Source organism: Chenopodium album, chromosome 26 (assembly GCF_948465745.1).
Source record: "Chenopodium album chromosome 26, dcCheAlbu1.1, whole genome shotgun sequence".
In the NCBI taxonomy this organism is placed as follows: domain Eukaryota; kingdom Viridiplantae; phylum Streptophyta; class Magnoliopsida; order Caryophyllales; family Amaranthaceae; genus Chenopodium; species Chenopodium album.
This window is the reverse complement of record NC_137859.1, coordinates 12,852,000-12,871,754: the sequence shown is the minus strand read 5'-3', so window position 1 is coordinate 12,871,754 and position 19,755 is coordinate 12,852,000. Positions and strand designations below refer to the sequence as shown.

The window sequence follows — 19,755 nt, the reverse complement described above, 5'->3', positions numbered from 1 at the left end:
GAGTTTTATTCCTTATCAAATTCTACCTATTTCCGGATTATTTTTCTTATAAATAGAGTCCCGGATAGGGTTCTGAACCGCTTGCCATTTAAATGGCTAATGGCAAGCCCCCTATGCCCATGCGGTTCAAAACCGCTTGCCATTAGGGGGTTTGAACCGCTTGCCATTACGTTTATTCTACTAGTGTCTATTAACTAATACTAAAACAAAATATGCTGATGTCATCAATTCCTAAAATGATTATGTGTCAATCTCTCATTAAAAAACTTCCCTCCAAATTTACATATGATGTCATCAAATTTATATTTTTTTTTATTTGCCCGTTCATTTTACTTGCTAGAAACTAGGACCAAGTATGTATGAAAAGTAAAAATCTGAAACTTGACTTTGAGTGTTTGACATCAATATTGTTGTGCTTCCACTGTATACGTATACCTCATTAGATAATGCAATGTTAAATTTAATTTTTTTTACCACCATTTTAACATATTTTTAATAACATAGTAAATATTACTATACATAAAATTATAACCATTTATATATATATATATATATATATATATATATATATATATATATATATATATATATATATATATATATATATATATATATATATATATATATATATATATATATATATAAATGATATGATAGATGCACTTGTCTTTTTTTTTTTTTTTTTTAATATTTATACAACAAACTTAATTTTTACAAAATAGAGCTAAGTCGTGTTAAAAAGTTATCAATAGCAAAAGTTATAAATGAAATATGAAAAAATTACTTATCACCACCGTGCAATGCGTGAGTACTAATCTAGTGATTAAAATAATTCAAATTTCAGACAAAAATATCTATAAATATAATTAAAGTAATTACTATTGATATCATCACTATCCACATAACAACCTATCTTTAAAAAAAATTCCCACCAAAACTAGCAATGACATCATCATTTTTTTTAACATAAATAAAATTTTAAAATGGATTTCAAATAGATTGTGATCAGCCATTTAATTTAGGGCGCTCGAATAGTTGAGCGGCCGCCGACCAGCAAAGAAGCTTTCGTCTTATTGAATCTTCCAACCACTGCAGGATGTGATTCCAAGAGCCCCGAGGTATAAAAGAAGCATTTTCTACGGGATCTCGAAACCACCAGCCACCCCGACCTAATTCATGATGAGCCCAACAACTTCCTGGCGAACCTGAGAGAAGGATCCAGAATCTAATCTAAGTAAGCGACTGGAAATGTGTTTAAGCAAGAAGTTTGGTACGATTGGACTCCTTGTCAATATAACTAAAGTAATTACTGCTGATACCATCACTATCCACATGTCAATCTATTTTAAATAAAATTCCCGCCAAAACTAATAATGACATCATTATTTTTTTAACATAAATAAAATTTTAAAATGAAAAATTAATTAATTTGATATTTTCCTAACAGGTTTTATATTTAAATTTACTAATTACACAATTTTCATTGGAGAAGTTAAAAGAAGGTTGGACTATTTCATTTTCTTATATATAATCATTATCTTTTCTCCTACCCTGTATATTTTTTTTACAGATTATATGAATTGGGATTTTCACTACTCTTTATTGATTTAACAATTTATTAGATATTGCTTAAATTATTTATACTCGTACAAATTACAAACAAAAAAATCCGAAAAATTATTGTTATAACCGTGCATCGCATGCGATGCCTAATCTAGTATATTACAAATGATCTTTTTTTAAAGAAATTTTTGAAACAAATTTATGATGGAAATAAAATCGGGTTACATGATGTTTATTTAAAAGAATAATTAATTTTGTATTTATGACAATTAGAAGTATATCAATTATAAAACTCTAAAAAACAACATCTTTATGTGGAAAGCTAAACATCGCCCTCGAATATCTAACTAACGCCCACAAAATAAACTAAAATTACAAATTTACCCTTTTTAATCAAAAAAATTACCCCCTCACCCACCACCACCACCTCCTCCTCCTCTTTTAACCACCAACTCCTTATCTACGGTTTCACGATCTACACAGCCGCGATAATGACAAGTAAGGACAAAGGGAAGTCGGTCGCCGACGGAGAAAATGTTTTTTTTTTTTTTTTTATTTTCTAAATTTACGGCAAACGCCTAGATTTTCTGCATGTCCTAGGCTCAAACGCCTAGTTCCTATGAACAACCATGTGGTTGTATGAATAATTTGGGCGTTTGAGGTGAAACACCTAGTTTTTAGAATACCCTAGGATGAAACGCTTAGTTTTTTCGAATAACCTAGGATGTTTCGAAAAAAGTAGGCGTTTTAGCCTAGGGTATTCTAAAAAATTAGGCGTTTCAACCTAGGGTATTCTAAAAAACTAGGCGTTTCCTAGGTTTCAAATTTTTTTAAAAAATTTATCGCGACGTACCGATTCCATACGATTCTACGAGCGTCTAAGGTTGTGTTTCTTGTACTTCATAGTTATCCATAAGATCTAACGAAATTAATTTTGCAAAATTATTATTATTATTATTATTATTATTATTATTATTATAATCGTTATTATAAGGACAAATACGTAATTTTATTTTATTTTGCGGGCGTTAGTTAGATATTTGAGGGCGATGTTTAACAACCCCAACTTAGCATCATACGTGTTACAACTTACAATAATACCTACATGTCGTCTACATGGTGCGACACTTGGCGAAAAATTGGAATGCCAAGTGTCGCTGTCTCGTAGCCTGACTTTGAGACCAACTTTATATACGTAGTATTAGTGATATGATATGGTATGATCATATGATATTAGATTCTACAAAATAATATAACTCTACAAAAACACTAGAAAATGTATATTAGTAATAAAAATAGCTCATTAGAGCTCAAATAAACACAAATATGACCATGAAACACGAAATAAAAATATACAAGTATATAAAATAGACTCATCAGCAACTTTGAGATTGGAGCAAGAAGATGAAGAACCTCAGCTCACGAGCATCGTCAACGGTTAAATCAATAGAGGAAGGAAATCACACATACAAAACGTCAAATATCTATTTTAAAGGCTACATGTAGCATTATCTTTTTTTATTTTTGTAAGATAAACTACTCTACTTGTCCATAACCTTTCACAAACCCATATAAATATATAATCTAACTTAATGGGCATTCGAGAATAAGTCAACAAGGGTAAGAGTACGGGAAAATCAACTATTAAGTGCTGGATTGAACCCCAAATAACATTGGAAGATCTTTCCTCCACCAGGTTAACTCTGTGGCTGGCGGCCTGGTGTCGGTCCGTCGAGCAATTCAAATTGGGTAAAAAAAATCAGGCTAGTTTAGCTAAATCTAGATCAAAGGTTCCGCTGGTCACATACTCCGACATAACCGACAATCAAATCCCTAAATCAGTGACCTCAGCACAAGCAACTGTAAATTGACCCAAGTAATTAAAAGCACAAAAAACTACAAGATCATATTTCTCCTGATGAAAAATATTCTCAGTTTCACCCTATTATTAGCACATAATCCATTACACATGTCCTGGTATCTCATACACTGATCTGATGTCCAGAAGGATGAACAACCATAAAACAAATGGAAACATATACATTTACAGGCCTGAAGCCTATAGTCAAAGGTTTTCTGAAACTTTATGACAGGCGTAAAACAAAGCATTATCGTCATCATCTAGTATCCCCCTTGAATAAATGCGTTCAAGCGGTCTAACTCATCTCGGTGCTCACTAACCACTGCACGGACTACGTCGCCAATAGACACCATACCTTTCATTCCTTTATCGTCAATCACTGGGATGTGTCGAATGCGATTATCTGCCACCCAAAATGTTGTAAGAGATCATTCATGTTTAGCAGTTACTCCTAAATGACGGAAAAAAAAAAAAAAGAAGAGCCAGCAATTTCAATCAACTAACCAGTCATCAATTGCATTGCCTTCAGAACCTTGGTATCAGGTGTAACAGTAATAAGCTTGTTCTGCACACAAACCAGGCATAATAAGACATGAGACATGAGAAAGACCAATAAGTATTAATACCAACATATCTGTCCCAAGTAAGGTAGGGTAAGATGCAACATACCTCCTCAGTCATGATGTCACCAACCTTGGTAGACTTTGAGGATCTTCCTTGCACTATGATTTTCCTCAGATAATCTGGAATACCAAAAAGAAACTTTTATAAGTCCTGTCATTAAGCTTTTGGTAGCAGCATTTAGCATGAAATGAACTAATTAGAGAATACTACAGAGCACTACGCATCAAAGTTTACAGAGAACCATTAAATACTACAGAGCACTACGTATCAAAGTTTACAGAGTATCAGGTTCATAAGCCCTCAACTCAACAAATCTGTGCAATCAACAGATCCTATATGAGAATCACTCATCCATGAGTGAATTTGTCAACCCCACGAGACCTTTTAATGTTTATTAAATTAATCATTAGAGAACTTTGACCCTCCAATCAAACCTATGAATGCCATGAATCAGTATATTCAGCACACAATAATCTTGCTGACAAAATTCAAACTTTTAACGAGAACTTATACTTCTAAACAGTCCATCTAAAACTGATCAAAAACCCAAAAGAAAGGAAGAGAAGGGAAAGGAAAGAACCTATATCATCTAATGTTTGGTTTGATATTAGTAAAGGAAGGGAAAAGAGAGGAATTTATTGTTTGGTATGACATTAATAAGGGAATGGAAAACTAATTTCAAGCTTGATAGATTTAATTTCTTTCCTTCCTCTCAAATTCCTTTAATTTTGGGAGGAAAGAAAAGGGAAGATTTTGTGAAGGGAGCTTTCCTTCCATTTCCTATCATATTCTATTAAGAACCAAACATAGGAAGCCATTATTTTCCATTCCTTTCTTTTCTTTTCCTCCCAACCAAAAAGGGCCGAGATGCACTATTCTCAAATTGATGCAATCTTTGAAGCGCTTCCCAATTCCATTCCCAATCCACAATTCAAATTCTCACACTAGATTTAATTAAGTTCAGTCAGTCATGATACCTTACAATGCACCCTTAAACCATCAGATAGACCCTGATTACTATCAATTGCATCTCGGAACTTCCTGGTCCTCACATGTCTTGGAACCCTTATTTGATGATGAAATGGGATACCTAATTACCAAGTTGTATCAGTTTCTTTGCTGATATTTCTAACATCTATTACCTCTGTAGTTTTATCTTACTAAATTTAGCAAAATTTTCTTCATGATTCTCACCCTTTGATATCCATTATGGCCAAGGAAATCATCTTCACTATCAATGAATAGCATGAAAGATCAAGTTGAAGGCATAAGTAGCTTACTAATTTATTTATCCTCAAAGTTAGCATAACCTAACAGGCACGCAAAATAAGTTGCTTGAGTTGATCACGATTCATTATAACAAAAAAAAATACTTCATGGTGTGCTAAAAGTGTTAACTCAAGGATTTGATGTGTGTCCTACAACATCTGCACATACTGGCTGATCAATCTTCCTTCATCAATCAAAAGTCAAGACCGTATTTTTTGGAACAGTTCCTAGAGAACTGGTGCACTACATGAAAAGCTATAGCCTTTCAAGGCCTAGAAGAATTACATTAGTTCCAAGACCAAGTGAAAATATAGAGAGCAATTCCAAGATTATTCATCCAAGATGCAAAGATTTAAAGTCAGTTAAACTTGAATGTATGATGTAAGTGAACTCAGAATTAACAATTATAATTGAATTATAATTATGATAATTTTCTGGCTCTAAGTTTAAACACATAATTAATTCGTTCTGGTCCAAGCTTTGTACTCCTACACTACAAAACTGGGTGATGAACACAGTTGATTTATTATTATAAAAAAATAAAAATAAAATAAAAGAAAATAAGTAAAAAGGTTGATCTACATGTGGTATAAATTCTCAAAAAGAAAAGATCCTAATTTTTTCATGTTCATATACCTCTTTCTGTGATGATACCAGCAATCGACTTTTCCTCTTCAGGCTTCACAACCAACAATGCTCCCACATTGTGCTGTGTCATCTGTAAAGATAAAGATGATGTCCATGGCTGATGAGCTTACCAAGCAACCAGACTAGAAATGAATTCAGTAGTACAAAACAAAGAGGAAGATATAAGTCGCATACCGACTTAACAGCATCATAAACAGTGTCCTCAACTGTGCACCAAAGCCAGGAGCCATCAGCCCCTTTACCCTTTTCTTTCAAGATATCAGAAATAGTGGTTCTCTCAAAGCCATGCTCATCTATACGGGCAGACACAGTTGACTCAAAGCGTGCACATGCAATGGGTCTCAGAAATTGATTTCCCAGGTGTACATGTTGCAAGACTGCATTCTTTCCATTTAAGAGAAGGCCTCGAACTGCCCCTTGCATTTTTTTACTGCTAACCAAAATTTTAAGATTAGCACTTAGCATACAAAATACTATTAAAGACCAATAATATAGTAACTATAAAACAACAAATAACCTACAATAAGATACTCTAAACAAAATATAGTGAGGAAACTTCAAATAAGACAGGCGAAAGGGCAAGAGATAATGTGAGAGTCAAGGGAAAACGGGAAGAGAGGAATGCGGGGAAATGGTTAAAGACCATGCCATTGTCTAGGAGAAATCAAAGGTGTAGCAAGATAGAATAAAATATTTACCCTCTCTTTCTAGGGACTAGGAAGTGGAGAGAGGGAAGTAGGATGCTAATCACTAATGAACTCATATCTTGTTAATTGTTCAACATAACACCATGGAAATTCCGAACATTAAAACTAATTTCCATGGAAAGTTTATCATAGATCACAATCTGTCTTTTTGCAGGAGTATAAATGTTTCAAGTAGTTGGGTGGAGTTCGTTTCATTTGGGAATATTTTCATCCGAACAGAATTAAAATATGAGAACAACCCAATATAGTTCATCTGATATTCTGATGCCTCTAAATTGTGAATTCTAATAACAAAAGCACTACATAAGCTAGCTACATTCCTGTAAACAAAAAAAGAAGCAAATCTCTTCTGCCACACGCCCACACATCAAGTTTTGGCTGACAGAAAATGTACAAGCATCCTTATATACATTCTTCATACATCGAAACTCACGGGCACAACCAGCAAACAGGAAACTTTACAAGTGAAGTCGATTACAAATCACAATCTGATTCATACACTCCAAGCACATTACTCGTACCTTTAACCAACAATAACAACACTGATTTCACAATACTACTCACTTCACAAATGCGATGTCACTTGTCATATTAAAAATGCTTCCTCTGTCTTTATACTCGATCATTTTAACTTTTGCACTGTTCAAATACTCTACTCAGACTAAAACTAACTCGGGTGACTTATATAAGAAAAAACATAGTCATGTGGAAACTTGTTAGATCATCCCGACTTATACTTTCAAAATATCAACATTAAGCAAAACAAACGTAAAAGTCAACACATTGCAACTAAAAAAAATCGCAAATCGGTCATCAAATCCAGTCTATGTAACATCTGGTGGATTTAATGTGATCTATGCAACTTCAAAATTATTACACTCAAAATTTTCAAATAAAAAGACCAAGTTGACTATGGTCCATCCTTGACTTCATAATATAAAGCCCTTTTTTTCCTCATCAAAAAATTTCAACATCAAAATAATAATAATAACATCAATAAATATTAGACAATAACATTCAAACAAAGAGTTGATCAACTACAATAATAACAAGATCTAAGAAAAATGAAAAAAAACAGAGTAAAAATTGAAATCAATAGAATCGGAAAAAAGAAAAGAGAGAAGCGTCGGAAAAGGGTGGATGATTACCGGCGAAAGGAGAAAAGCGACGGCGAATGTCTAGGGTTGATGGGAGGAGAGAGAAAAGTGGGTTTAAGGTTAGAGAGAGGTGAGTGATGACTGTAATTGAAATTCAAGAGACAAAATGAGTCATTTTTATGGATAAGAGCTTGCAGCTTTATGTGGACCCCACCTCAATCCACCTGTCTAGATTAAAAAGACAGTTACATTTTTCTATTATTATTGCATATTCGATAGGATATTTCTATAATTTTTATGACAACCTTATTTTTATTACAGAGTTAATTTTTTTAAATTGAAAATTTTGATCTCGTTCACTTTACATTATTTTTGCTGAATTTAAATTATTTTTGTTGAAATAAAATTAATTTTAGTTATTACTGGAAAAAGATAATCATTCCATCTTTATTTTTGTTTACACAATTTAGGGTGTCAATATAATTAGTTGTTCATTCTTCAAAAAAAAATATAACTCTAATTGTTGTAGCTAGGGACTTACTTGCAATTTCAATAATTCCCTAGCTACTAGCTTGATCATTGGAGCTAGAAAACTCAATTAGCTTGGCTAAGCAAATTAACTTTGCCAAGCTAATTTGCTTAAGAATTAAACTTTTCAAAATAAAATGTTCATTGCACCAATTTAGCTTTTTCCATGTATTTTCTATCCAACAACTAATACTAAGCTAATAGCTAGCCTTTAGAGCAAAAAGTAGCTAAAATGATAATTAGCTTAAAAGTTTATGTGACATGGCAAGCTAATTATCAAATTAATTTGTCATTGAAGTTGCTCTAATTAGTTGTTCAGGAGTTCAAGTTAAAGTAATTCCCAATTTCCCATAACCTAGTTTTTACACATAATTATTTTTTAGAAAGTAAAAAAATATATTTTTTTTTACACAAAAGGAAGCATGCATTGCTTAAGGAAAGTAAAAAATATTGTTTGGTAAAACATGAGAAATAAAATAGGGAGTTGAGGGAGTTCGATTTTTTTTTTTTTTTTTTTATTATGGAAATTTTGAGGTGGATTTACAAGGGAATCTAACAATTTATGGAGTATTGTTTCCAAAAAAAAAAAAAAGGGTTATTCTACATGGTGCCCTTGTGTTTTTTGGGTTTCTACATGGTGTCCTTGTAAATTTAACTTTCTCTATGGTGCCCATGAGTTTTATTAAGGTTATTAGCAATACCCATTCCTTAATTAAATGTTAATTTACATTTAATTATGGTTAACAATTTTTTTTTTCTCCCAACTCCATTAAACCTGATTTCAATTTTCCTATCTTACCTTCTTTCCACTGAACAGCCACGCCTATTTTAGTATTACTTTATTTGCAATTCTTTCTGGTTTCATTGTTTATATATAATTTTTTTTCTTGGGCTTATTGATTAATAATGGTGAGTAATTTAAAGGAGAGATTACATTAGAAAATGCCTTAAAAGTTAGTATGCAATGATAATCACAATATAAAATCAACAACTAACGCAGTATAACAAACCATGGTACTCAGAGAGTTTGCTAATTGTTAATCGTATCACCAAAAGGTGTTTGCTTGAGCTGAAATTGCCCAAACCGGTAATTTTATCACCAAGCAAGCCATAAAAGGCTGACTTTTAGCAAATTGCTCCTACCATGAATCTAACCAGGCCAACCGATTTCAACAAGAAAGCCTTTTCTTTTTAGATAGAACAATTAATCAAGTAATCGTGGCTTTTAAAATAATATGAGCAAAGACTTCCAGTTTCATTGAATTGAGAAATTTAAGTTGCAATGTTTGTGAATTGTGAATAGAACAGTGGTGAGTGAAGGGGAAGGTGAGTGGTTTGATTAGAATTGAGAATTTTTTTTTTTTTTTTTACCAACCACGGTCAAGTGCAAGTTAATTAACTTTTAGCCAAGGAATAACCCAATATACAAGGGCACCATGTAGAAACCATAAAAACACAAGGGCACCATTGAGAAAATTAAATAAACAAGGGTACCATGTAGAAACCATTAAAACACAAGGGCACCGTATAAAAAAACCCAAAAAAAAATTATGGAGTACGGAGTATTAATTATCCTAAATAACATCCAACAATGATCCAATAATCATTCACCTGATCCAAAATTAACACAAATTTCGACATAATTATATTTCAGTGGGCTGATTTTAAATGCATATAAGATCCAGTGGGCATATAATAGACATAAACAGGGGTGATTAAACAACAGTCCACTCGAATTGTTTATTAGAATTTAGATTAACAATGATATAATCATTTTAAAACATTTCCTCATTTACTCTGTGAGTCTAAAATTAGCCAAACATCAATGGATAAGTTTTCCGATTTTAAAGGCTAATTTTAATGAGTGTTCATATGACAGGTTTTTACCCAAGAAGAAAAAGGGATGATAAAAATATTACAGCAACCTTTTTTTTTTCTCTTTCTTTCACAAGCTCAATGACTAAATTACAGTGTGACTTTACATGGAAGATTGACTTACAAAAATGCTTCCAAAATACAAACCTGATAACTTGTGAAAATACATGGTTGTAAAACTACAAGACTTTCGGTTTTTGTGTCCCGTGTGATTAAAAGTTAGAGGTTTCCATCCAAAAGGAGAGGCGAATTGAGGCACCTGAAAGTTGAGGGACTAAACTGCCACAAGGGGCAAAGTTTAGGGATCTCCAGTGTCGAAACTCACCAAAAAAAAAAAAAAAAAAAATGTCGCATGCACAATGTTGACTGTGCATATGCCTCTACCATCTAATTTGCAGCTTGAAAAGACCTTGAATTGTCATCTCACAGAGGCCATCATTCTCCAGTCATGCTTCTTCCGGCGGCCTCTGTGATGGGCTTTCTGCTCTGAAAAAGTGTTTTCCCCAACCATTTCCAACTTTGTACCTACAAGAACATTATCAAGAGAGTTTAATTAGCAATGCCACAATTATTTCTTTAGTCCACTAAAGCAATCGAACCATTGTTCCTTCAATCTCCCAACCTATTTGTTATGTAATATCAAAATAGCTGAAGTATCAATCAATACGTGTATTTTGGATGTTGCTAATGGAAACTTTACACAAGATGCTAAACCTATCAATTACAGTCAATTTTCTATCCAACAACAAGCCTCATAATCTCATCATTAAACAGCTGCAGTCTGCAGACATAGTAAGCTAAACAAGCTTTGATCAATACTGTTGAACTATCCATTACAAAAATAAAAGAAAATTATGTTGAAAACTTGAAACTGTCACCACTGCCAGTCAATTATCCATCCATCAGAAACTGGTAGAACCACCAATTACTGACAATGATGATCCATTCAAAAGCCAATTACACCACACAATCTCAATATGATCCATGAACAGCCAATCCAGCTTTCTAACTTCATTTTCTATGATTCCCATACAAAAGCCGCTAAGCTTTGAAGTATACAATACTTTGTGATACATTCTGATCATCTTCAGTTTAAATCAATGAAGTTTTTTCTCTTATATTAGGATTACATTTTACTTAAAAGTCACCAAGGAAAATGGTAATGTCCACAACTGAGTTTAAACAAGAACCTTTTTACATTCTAAACCTCTTCCAAGGTGGTACTGACCCCTCATAAACTGTTTTGTGTTGCAAGTCGCACTATATAAAGTATGTTACAAATTTTTTAAAAATCATATACTGCAATGTTGAAAAAGGGAAGGAAAAAAAAGAAACATTAGGCACGTGTTGGTAACCACTCCCTTGGTCCCCTTATTTTGCACCATGGGCACACTTTATTGAGAGATTTCCTCCTAGGTTATTCCACAAAATAAGTATTTTGACCCATTTGAGTAAAAGAACATGGCATTGCAAGCCAGAAATTACAAGAGTTATGTTTTAGCAGTAAATGCTCTGAACCATTGTATCTCTTCTGTAGTATCTTAGCACATTAAGAGCAGATCATTGTTGTGAGGCAAGGTCTTGAGTCTTGACACTCCATAAAACTACAACAGGATTACTATGACTGTCTCATGAAGACGACACTAGAGTCAGACAGCTGAAGAGCAAGCTCAATTGAGCAATGGTGGATCATATCAAAGGCCAGCAGTCAAAGCTAACACCTAGGTTTCTCGCCATGAAAGGCATTTAAGAAACAAGTCGACTCTTCCTTTGCTATTACGGCAAAATATGAGTTTCCAATTACAAACATTATCCAACTAAGATTTTCTAACATATGAGAGCCTAAGAAGCTCCTGATGATGGATACTGAAGTAAGATCCAAAGCAATTGGATGGTTGTTCCTACAGGTGACGCACTTAGACCTGCTCCTCACTACAATATCCAAAATTGGCAGAGGACAAGAGCAGTTGCAATAAAAAGAGACAGAGGACCTGGGGTATTGATTTAATCCAGATTACGCCACAATTAAAGGAAGGGGGGAAAAAAAGTAAGAATAAAGGGATAGAACACGTGCAACTGGCAAAAGTCACTTTATCTGAAGTTCTAAAGCATCATCATGGTATGATAGTTCAATTCTTCTTTTGAAAAAGGAAAACTTCCACAGCATAAAATCTAAAAAGATTCCCATCACACATTAAATATTAGCCACATATTCTCCTTCACTTTAAGTTTCTCACTAGATTGCTACCAAGTTTCAACCAAATAAAGTAGTCACTTGCTCACCACAGAACTCGCCATCAAAATTACGCATATCAAGCCATGTGTTGAGTTTACTATTTTTTAGCGATTCTGGTTGTTGGATTATTTATTTATTTATATATAGATCATATAAACCAATCTATCCAATAAAGAAAATTTGCCAATTACAACCGATAAAAGTACCCATTTCGCGGGTTACAACCATCAAATTTTAGTTTTGCAAATTACAACCAAAAAAGTCACTAAACATTTTATACTACAACCAAAATCCGATTTTTGGCCACTTTTACCGGAATATGACCTCATTATATCAATAAATGATTCCAAACTAGTATTGGCTCGGGGTTATTTTTTATATCGATAAATGATTGATAACATCATATTCAGGCGAAAGTAGCCAAAAATCAGATTTTCGTTGTATTTTAGAATGTTTGGTGACTTATTTGGTTGTAATATGCAAAAATACATTGATGGTTGTAACCCGCAAAATGGGTACTTTTACCGATCGTAATTGGCAAATTTGTCATCAAATAAATAGGTCTCAACACTCCCAAATATCTATTCATTCCATTCTCTATTCCTTTGCCTTATACTCACCTAACATCCTTGATATTTATTTTCACTCTCAACCATAAGCAATATAATAATTTAGAAGCTCCAATTGACAGCCACTATACGTTCACCAGTGTATAATAGTGCTATTTTCTTCTTTTCGTTTACCTTCACATGCCTCTCCCCTTACTTTCTAAATCCCACTACACTTCAACTTCACATCACTTAGCTTGTAGAGTTGCTGACAGTGCAGGACATAGATATGGCCATACAAAAAGGGAATGACAGTTGTAAAATTTTGAAATTATAAAAGATGTATTGGCATTATTTAGCTTGGTTGATGTATTGGCATTATTTAGCTTGGTTTTATTTAGCTTTGTTAATCTTAGAGCCTTGATTAACAAAGCTAAATAAAACCAAGCTAAATAATGCCAATACATCTTTTATAATTTCAAAATTTTACAACTGTCATTCCCATTTTGTATATGAGCCAAATTGTGCTATCTAGAAATCACTCCTCCCACCACCATACACACACAAAAGACATTTTTTCTCTCCATCTTAATCTTTTAAAACTTTTCCCGCTTGACTTGCCCACCACCCACCACATGCATCAGCCGCATTCAGGTGCTATAAGGATAATTTATGGTTTCAATACCACAGGAAGTTTCCAGTTCTAATGGTATTACTAATTGTGAAAAACAATGGTAAGTTAATTCAAGTAGTCTTTCTTATTTGGAGGAAAACCTCTTCACAGATCAATACACAATCTCTAAATCATTACACTGTTTTCATTTGTTATCCTGTGGCTGTGTGGCGTATAATTTGAATACTGTAACTCCCACATCTTAACCCACAGCCAGCCACCAACCCATTCTTATCAATCAATAGGCACATAAATCAACTGGCTTTACCTGGTTAGCTAACTGATATTGCAACTAGCTCCTATTCACTCATATAGAGTGTATGGACACATTCAATTGACTGGAGCTGAACTCCTACATTCTCCTCTTGTATTACCAACCTTCTAAACAGAGTCAACATCTTCACCAACATGCTTTAAACTAAACTTTCAAAGTAAATCAAACGAACACGATGCAGAACTAAAGCAACCTCAATACTCCATTGGGTTAATGCCAGGGAGAATTGTCAATATTCTACAAGTGGAAATTTCTGAAGTTTTGTGTGAACTTTCCACATTCAGTCTATGAAAGTAAAACAGGTCAAGCACAAACAAGAGACAAACTATTACAAAGTATATACATTTACACTCACGCAACTTAGCACAAAACAATTAAGACTTGATAATGCATAACACACACAATAAAACCAATGAAACTGATTAATCACATATATCATGCTCTGAAGTCTGCAAGAAAATTCATAAGCTATAAGATCAAAGAATGAAAGAAATGACCAATATCCAAATCCAAAAACAAGTAAAAGATAGTTAAACTATGTACCTCCAAATCTTTCACCCCACAACAACAACCTGGTATCCTCTTCCTCATCATCAACCTCATCACCATACCCAAACTCCGCATCGCCGCGATAACCAGGCTCACTCCCATACCCGGATTCGCTCCCCTGCGCATCAAACCCGAACCCCAAATTCGAAACCTCCCTCTCCCCAACCCCATTCCCCCTATCTCTCTCCCTCTCCCTCTCTCTCCTAGCTTCACTCACATCAGAAGCCCAACCATTAGCATTCCCACTAGCTCCACCATTCACAAACAACTCCCCACTCGAATCGGTCCCGCCTGCCGCCACCATAAAATCCGAGCAAGTAGCCGTTGCCGTTGCCCCAACTGAGCAACCCCTCCCATTTCGGGTCCCACTACGATCACTGCTCCTCCCAGAAACCGAGCGTGACCCACCTCGACGACGTCGTTTCTTCGCCATCCAACGAAACTTATCCTTCCTACTGTTATAGTTACGGGATTTATCACCACCATCGTCGAAAAGACTGAGCTTGGAGAAATCAATGGAGTCAATTGAAAGAGAAAACAAAGAAGTAGCTCGATCTGCTAAACAAGGACGTTTGGGGTGAAGCCCAGATGTTTTTTTATGATTAGGGTTTGAATTTAAATTGGAATTGGTTGAAATGTATGAATCGGAATCTAGGGTTTTGGAATTGGGATTGGGATTGGGATTGGAATTGGGGTTTGTGTAATTGTTGAAGGGCTTCCATGTATGGAGTTGCAATAAGCATGAATCAATCGAATTGCGAGATGTTAGGGATTTAGGAGACATAATTTACAGAAATTATCCAGAATTTGGGGAAGAAATTAAATTACAATTGGGGAAAAGGGGCTGAATTTGAAGAAGTTAGAAAAAAATTTGGTGGGAATTGTGAATAGAGTTTACAAGCAGTAGAAGTAAAAGTTGCAGGAGATTGAGGTTGAAGATGAAAGTGATGATGATGGATAGATTCTAGAATAGAATACAAGTACAAGAATTGACATATACAGAGTACTTTCAAAGAAGCTGGTGAATGGTGTACAAAATACTACAATAAATATCGTATTACCTCCGTTTTTTTCAAGTGCATTACTTTCGTAAATTGACTGTTTTTAACTTTTTATTACTAGTAAATGCATCATTTCTTTGAATTAATTAAATGTTATCCCTTCCCTCAAAAAAAAAAAAAAAAAATAAATGTTATCCCTTCCTAATTCTAAAGAAAAAAAAAACAAAAAAAAACCTGAATCACTAAATAGTTTCGATTTCCATTCAAAAAATAAATCTCGATTTGCATGTAACTAATATCTCGGACTCTCCCTAAAAAAAAAAAAAAAAAAAAATCTCGGACTCTTGGTACAAGTTCGATGTTTTGATCTCAAATTCGAACCATAATAACCTTCAAAACCTTTACCCACACAACCCGAGCCTTTTTAATACGTAAAGTCCTAAACCAAGGCAATTATAGTAAGTGGAGTACTATTTACTTGTTGTTAGTAAATAAAACAATAGATACTTATCTCAATGTTGCGCAGATCAAAATGACAATTGCCGCGTCGTGGTGAGCCACTAACCTAAAGACGATTCTGCACCACTTCGATGCAGTAGACATCAAGCGGTCGCCCTCCAGGAGCCATCAAGTGTGAGCTATATCACACCACCAAAAATATTGCTCGTGCCCAAACCCGCAAAAAAGTAGCGAATATTGCTAAATAAGTAGGTGAATCCCATCAAGTGTGAGCTACATTAAGAGCCATTTGCTCATCCTCTTTCCATTTGTAGCAAGCACAAATCAAACATCTAGGGATGGACAACAATAAATTTTTTGTGCATCCGAATTATTTCATAATGTTCCCCATTGAACTCATAATGAGTAGGAGTTTATTACTTTTAATTCATACTTTGGGCTTTTAGTCCCATCCCCTTCGATGTTACCAAAACTAGTTTTATACACACGCCTTTATTAGTTAACGGATCTGTAACATTCCTTTTAGACTTTATGCAGTCTAGTGATATCACCCTATTCAACAAATCATCTTTGACAAGAACCATTATAAGCATGGTTTGATCAAAAGTAGCCACGACTTGCAAATCACAATGAATTTCCCCCCACAATGGAATATTTGCAAGAACGTTTGCTCATAAGAGTCATATACCTCAATCGTCATGCCTCATAACCTGTCAATTCAAGAGCAATAAATTTAAATTATTTCAAAACAAACATAGCAATACAAAGTTGCTTTGCACAATTTCCAAAATATAGCTCCACCACTAACTGGTGCAGACATAACCGTTTGAGTTTGAACTCATTGTCAAACTCTAAGAACTCATGGAAACTTGCAATAGTGCAAACTCTAATCTTTTGTACTTTTCAAGTACCTATGCAACCTCCTCATCAAAACGATCTAATGATCATTGCTCGAGTTAAAAGTATACATGCTTAATCTACTTACATAAAAAACAATAATATTAGATTGAGCATAGTTCCCAAGAAACATAACACTACTAAATGGACACAAATTGCTCCCATACGATAAATAAATTCAAATATATATACATATATATATATATATATATATATATATATATATATATATATATATATATATATATATATATATATATATATATATATATATATATATATATATATATATATATATATATATATATATATATATATATATATATATATATATATATATATATATATATATATATATATATATATATATATATATTGTAGCAATGACTCATCCAAATCACAAGTTTAGCCTTAAAAACTTCTAACAAAACTCAGTGAATTAACAACAAAATCCTTAGAAGAAATACGTAGTATCAAGCATTACAATCCCAAGAAAAAGATTGTAAAATTCTACTCATAATCAAAGACTTCTTCCACGACGGAAACAACACTCATGACAACTTAAGTTATTTTCATGCTTCGTATTAAACAATAGAAAAATCTAACATTATTAGTGCCTCAATAAACTTAGTGCTAACACACATATATTCTCAAATACAAACTGTCCATATAAAGGATTAAACAGGCTCAGGATAAAATTACTCCAAGACTCGCCTACAAAGTCATGAAAAAACTTTAGCATTACCCACTAATTCGAGATCGGAGGAAGATCAACTAAATCCAAGAAAATTATAAATAGAACAAATACTATAAATACATATGATAACTAACAACAAGAATATGGTTTATTTCAATACAATTCATCATCATTGTCACATACGCAACAAAATATGGTCCATATAAAACTAAAACCTTACATGATAATTTATCTGATTCAACAAATAAGGAATATAATATTTGAAAGCCATAGAAGATCGTCTTTTATATATATATTAAGGGGAGTTTTTTCACTAGGTTTTAGAGAGCCACATAAGATTTAATTTTCTTAGTGTGCCATGTAGGATTATAAATTTTAGTAGTAGCCAATTAAATAAGAGAATATTAAAAAAATTTATGATTAAATAATTCAAATGCCACGTAAGCAAAATTGGTGAATGAGATTTAAAATTTTAAATTATAATTGAATGATTCAAATGCCACGTAAGCAAAATTGGCAAATGTGTTTTTTAAATTTAAATTAATTTAATATAAAATATTATCTTTTGATATTAGGATTTTTATCTATATATATAACCAACTTTAGCACATTAAATTTAAACGAACCGTGCATTGCACGGGCTTCATCTAGTAAGTAAGTAAAACAATAAATACTTACCTCAATGTTGCGTAGATCAAACTGACAATTTCCACGTCGTGGTGAACCACTGACCTAAAAGACGATTTTGCACTACCCCGATGCACTAGACATCAAGCGGTCGCCCTCCAGGATAAGCACGGCGCCGGAATTTGTGTGCACTCACAAACCCGACTGGAACCAGAATACTTGCCCAAAAACCGAAGAGATAAATTTAGAGAGGGTAAAAGAGATAGCTGATTTTTTTGTGTCTTATTTTTGTACCCTTTTCAAGCTAGTGAAAAGCACATATATATAGAGGCCAAAATAAGGTAACGTGCAACATTGAAGAAGACAACAAATAGCTTGATTGATTTAAGGAGAAATGGCAGGCATAAAAAGCATTAACATTTTGACATTAAACCCCCCATTAAACAGCTAACAATTAGGGAATTAGCCCAACAACCATAACTATTGTAATTGATCACAACTTTCTAAAACAAGATCAAACCAAAGAAGAGAAAAACGTAACTGAAGGATAGTATCAACGTAAGACTTTATCACATTTATTTTCCCTCTCCTTTCTTTGTGTTTCACTCAAGAATTTCCAACTTGCCTCAAATTTGATTTAAAAGTTAATATGACCCCTCTAAAACCTTAACTGATCAATTTTCTTGCATACAAATCAAGACATGCAAGCTGAGGATTGTTTGGCACGCAAAACCAAAATTTTCGGTAATTGTTTTGCGAATTTCAACCTCAAATTGGACCTTTATGAATCAAATTGACCTAAAACCTCAACCAATCATTTTTTTTTATATTTTTCACAAATTAAGGAAATATTTCAAAAAGTGGAATTGTCTTAGTGGGCCCCACAAACAATTTCCAAAGTGGCAAAATTAACAATTTTTAATTTTTTAGGCGGTAAACAACTAAAAAAAAAATTACAATAGTAAAACACAAAAGGTGGGTTATCTTAAAGGTGGTAACAGTCATGGGAAGTTATTAGGGAGAAACCTCATTTTGGAGAGTGTCTAGGATGGCTAATAAGCCTAAGCTGCTTGTAAATAAAAAAAAAATAAAAAATGGGAGAGAGAATGGCTAAGATGGGGTATTCAAGTACTGTTAAAGTTTGCCTTCAAAAAAAAAAAAAAAAAAAAAAAAAAAAAAAAAAAAGTACTATTAAAGTTGAGAAAGTGGCTCTACAATTATACAACATAGGTTATTAACCATTAGAGCATCCACATTGGTGCCCCATTTAGGTCCCCATTTGAGAAAATAAACAAATGGGGACCTTCCAACCAATGTGGCTTGCCTCCCCTTTCATTGAATATAAATGGGGAGGCTCATTTTGTTGGTATGGTTCTGATTTCTTTTTGTGGGGCCCTTTGCCTTACTTTGTCTGCCAACATGTTGCCATCCTCCTTTTTTTTTCTTTTTTCTTTTTATTTTTAAAAACAAAAATTTGGAAAAATGACCGTTGAAGAAACAATATTGCCGTTGAGGTTGCCGAATAAGTATTTTTGGCTTACCTCAATGGTAATATTACCGTTTTTTGTTGATTATACTTTATTACTTAATTATTTTTAAAAAAAAAATACCTATGCTTATAT

General features: G+C 33.4%; 2 protein-coding genes across 2 annotated transcripts; both read right to left on the bottom strand.

Moving 5' to 3' along the window:
* Nucleotides 1–3,443: 3,443 nt before the first annotated feature.
* LOC145617373 (CBS domain-containing protein CBSX3, mitochondrial-like) lies at nt 3,444–7,922 on the bottom strand. The gene is made up of 6 exons (XM_081672064.1): nt 7,821–7,922; nt 6,140–6,395; nt 5,954–6,035; nt 4,094–4,167; nt 3,929–3,989; nt 3,444–3,827 (listed from the first exon to the last, which is right to left on the bottom strand). The coding sequence occupies exons 2-6, from the start codon at nt 6,386–6,388 to the stop codon at nt 3,685–3,687; spliced, it is 609 nt and encodes a 202-aa protein (XP_081528190.1). The 5' UTR covers nt 6,389–6,395; nt 7,821–7,922; the 3' UTR covers nt 3,444–3,684.
* Nucleotides 7,923–10,119: 2,197 nt separating this feature from the next.
* Nucleotides 10,120–15,773, bottom strand: LOC145618190 (uncharacterized). The gene is made up of 2 exons (XM_081672974.1): nt 14,447–15,773; nt 10,120–10,697 (listed from the first exon to the last, which is right to left on the bottom strand). The coding sequence occupies exons 1-2, from the start codon at nt 15,234–15,236 to the stop codon at nt 10,591–10,593; spliced, it is 897 nt and encodes a 298-aa protein (XP_081529100.1). The 5' UTR covers nt 15,237–15,773; the 3' UTR covers nt 10,120–10,590.
* Nucleotides 15,774–19,755: the final 3,982 nt, after the last annotated feature.

What these genes read in the sequence shown, in the direction of transcription:
- LOC145618190 (XM_081672974.1), bottom strand. Translation starts at nt 15,236, where the DNA reads ATGTCTCCTAAATCCCTAACATCTCGCAATTCGATTGATTCATGCTTA. An exon ending in GTGGGGTGAAAGATTTGGAG is followed by an intron (nt 10,698 to 14,446) that starts GTACATAGTTTA and finishes ATGTTCTTGTAG; the next exon opens with GTACAAAGTTGGAAATGGTT.
- LOC145617373 (XM_081672064.1), bottom strand. Translation starts at nt 6,388, where the DNA reads ATGCAAGGGGCAGTTCGAGGCCTTCTCTTAAATGGAAAGAATGCAGTC. An exon ending in GTGACATCATGACTGAGGAG is followed by an intron (nt 3,990 to 4,093) that starts GTATGTTGCATC and finishes GTTTGTGTGCAG; the next exon opens with AACAAGCTTATTACTGTTAC. An exon ending in GGCAATGCAATTGATGACTG is followed by an intron (nt 3,828 to 3,928) that starts GTTAGTTGATTG and finishes TTTGGGTGGCAG; the next exon opens with ATAATCGCATTCGACACATC.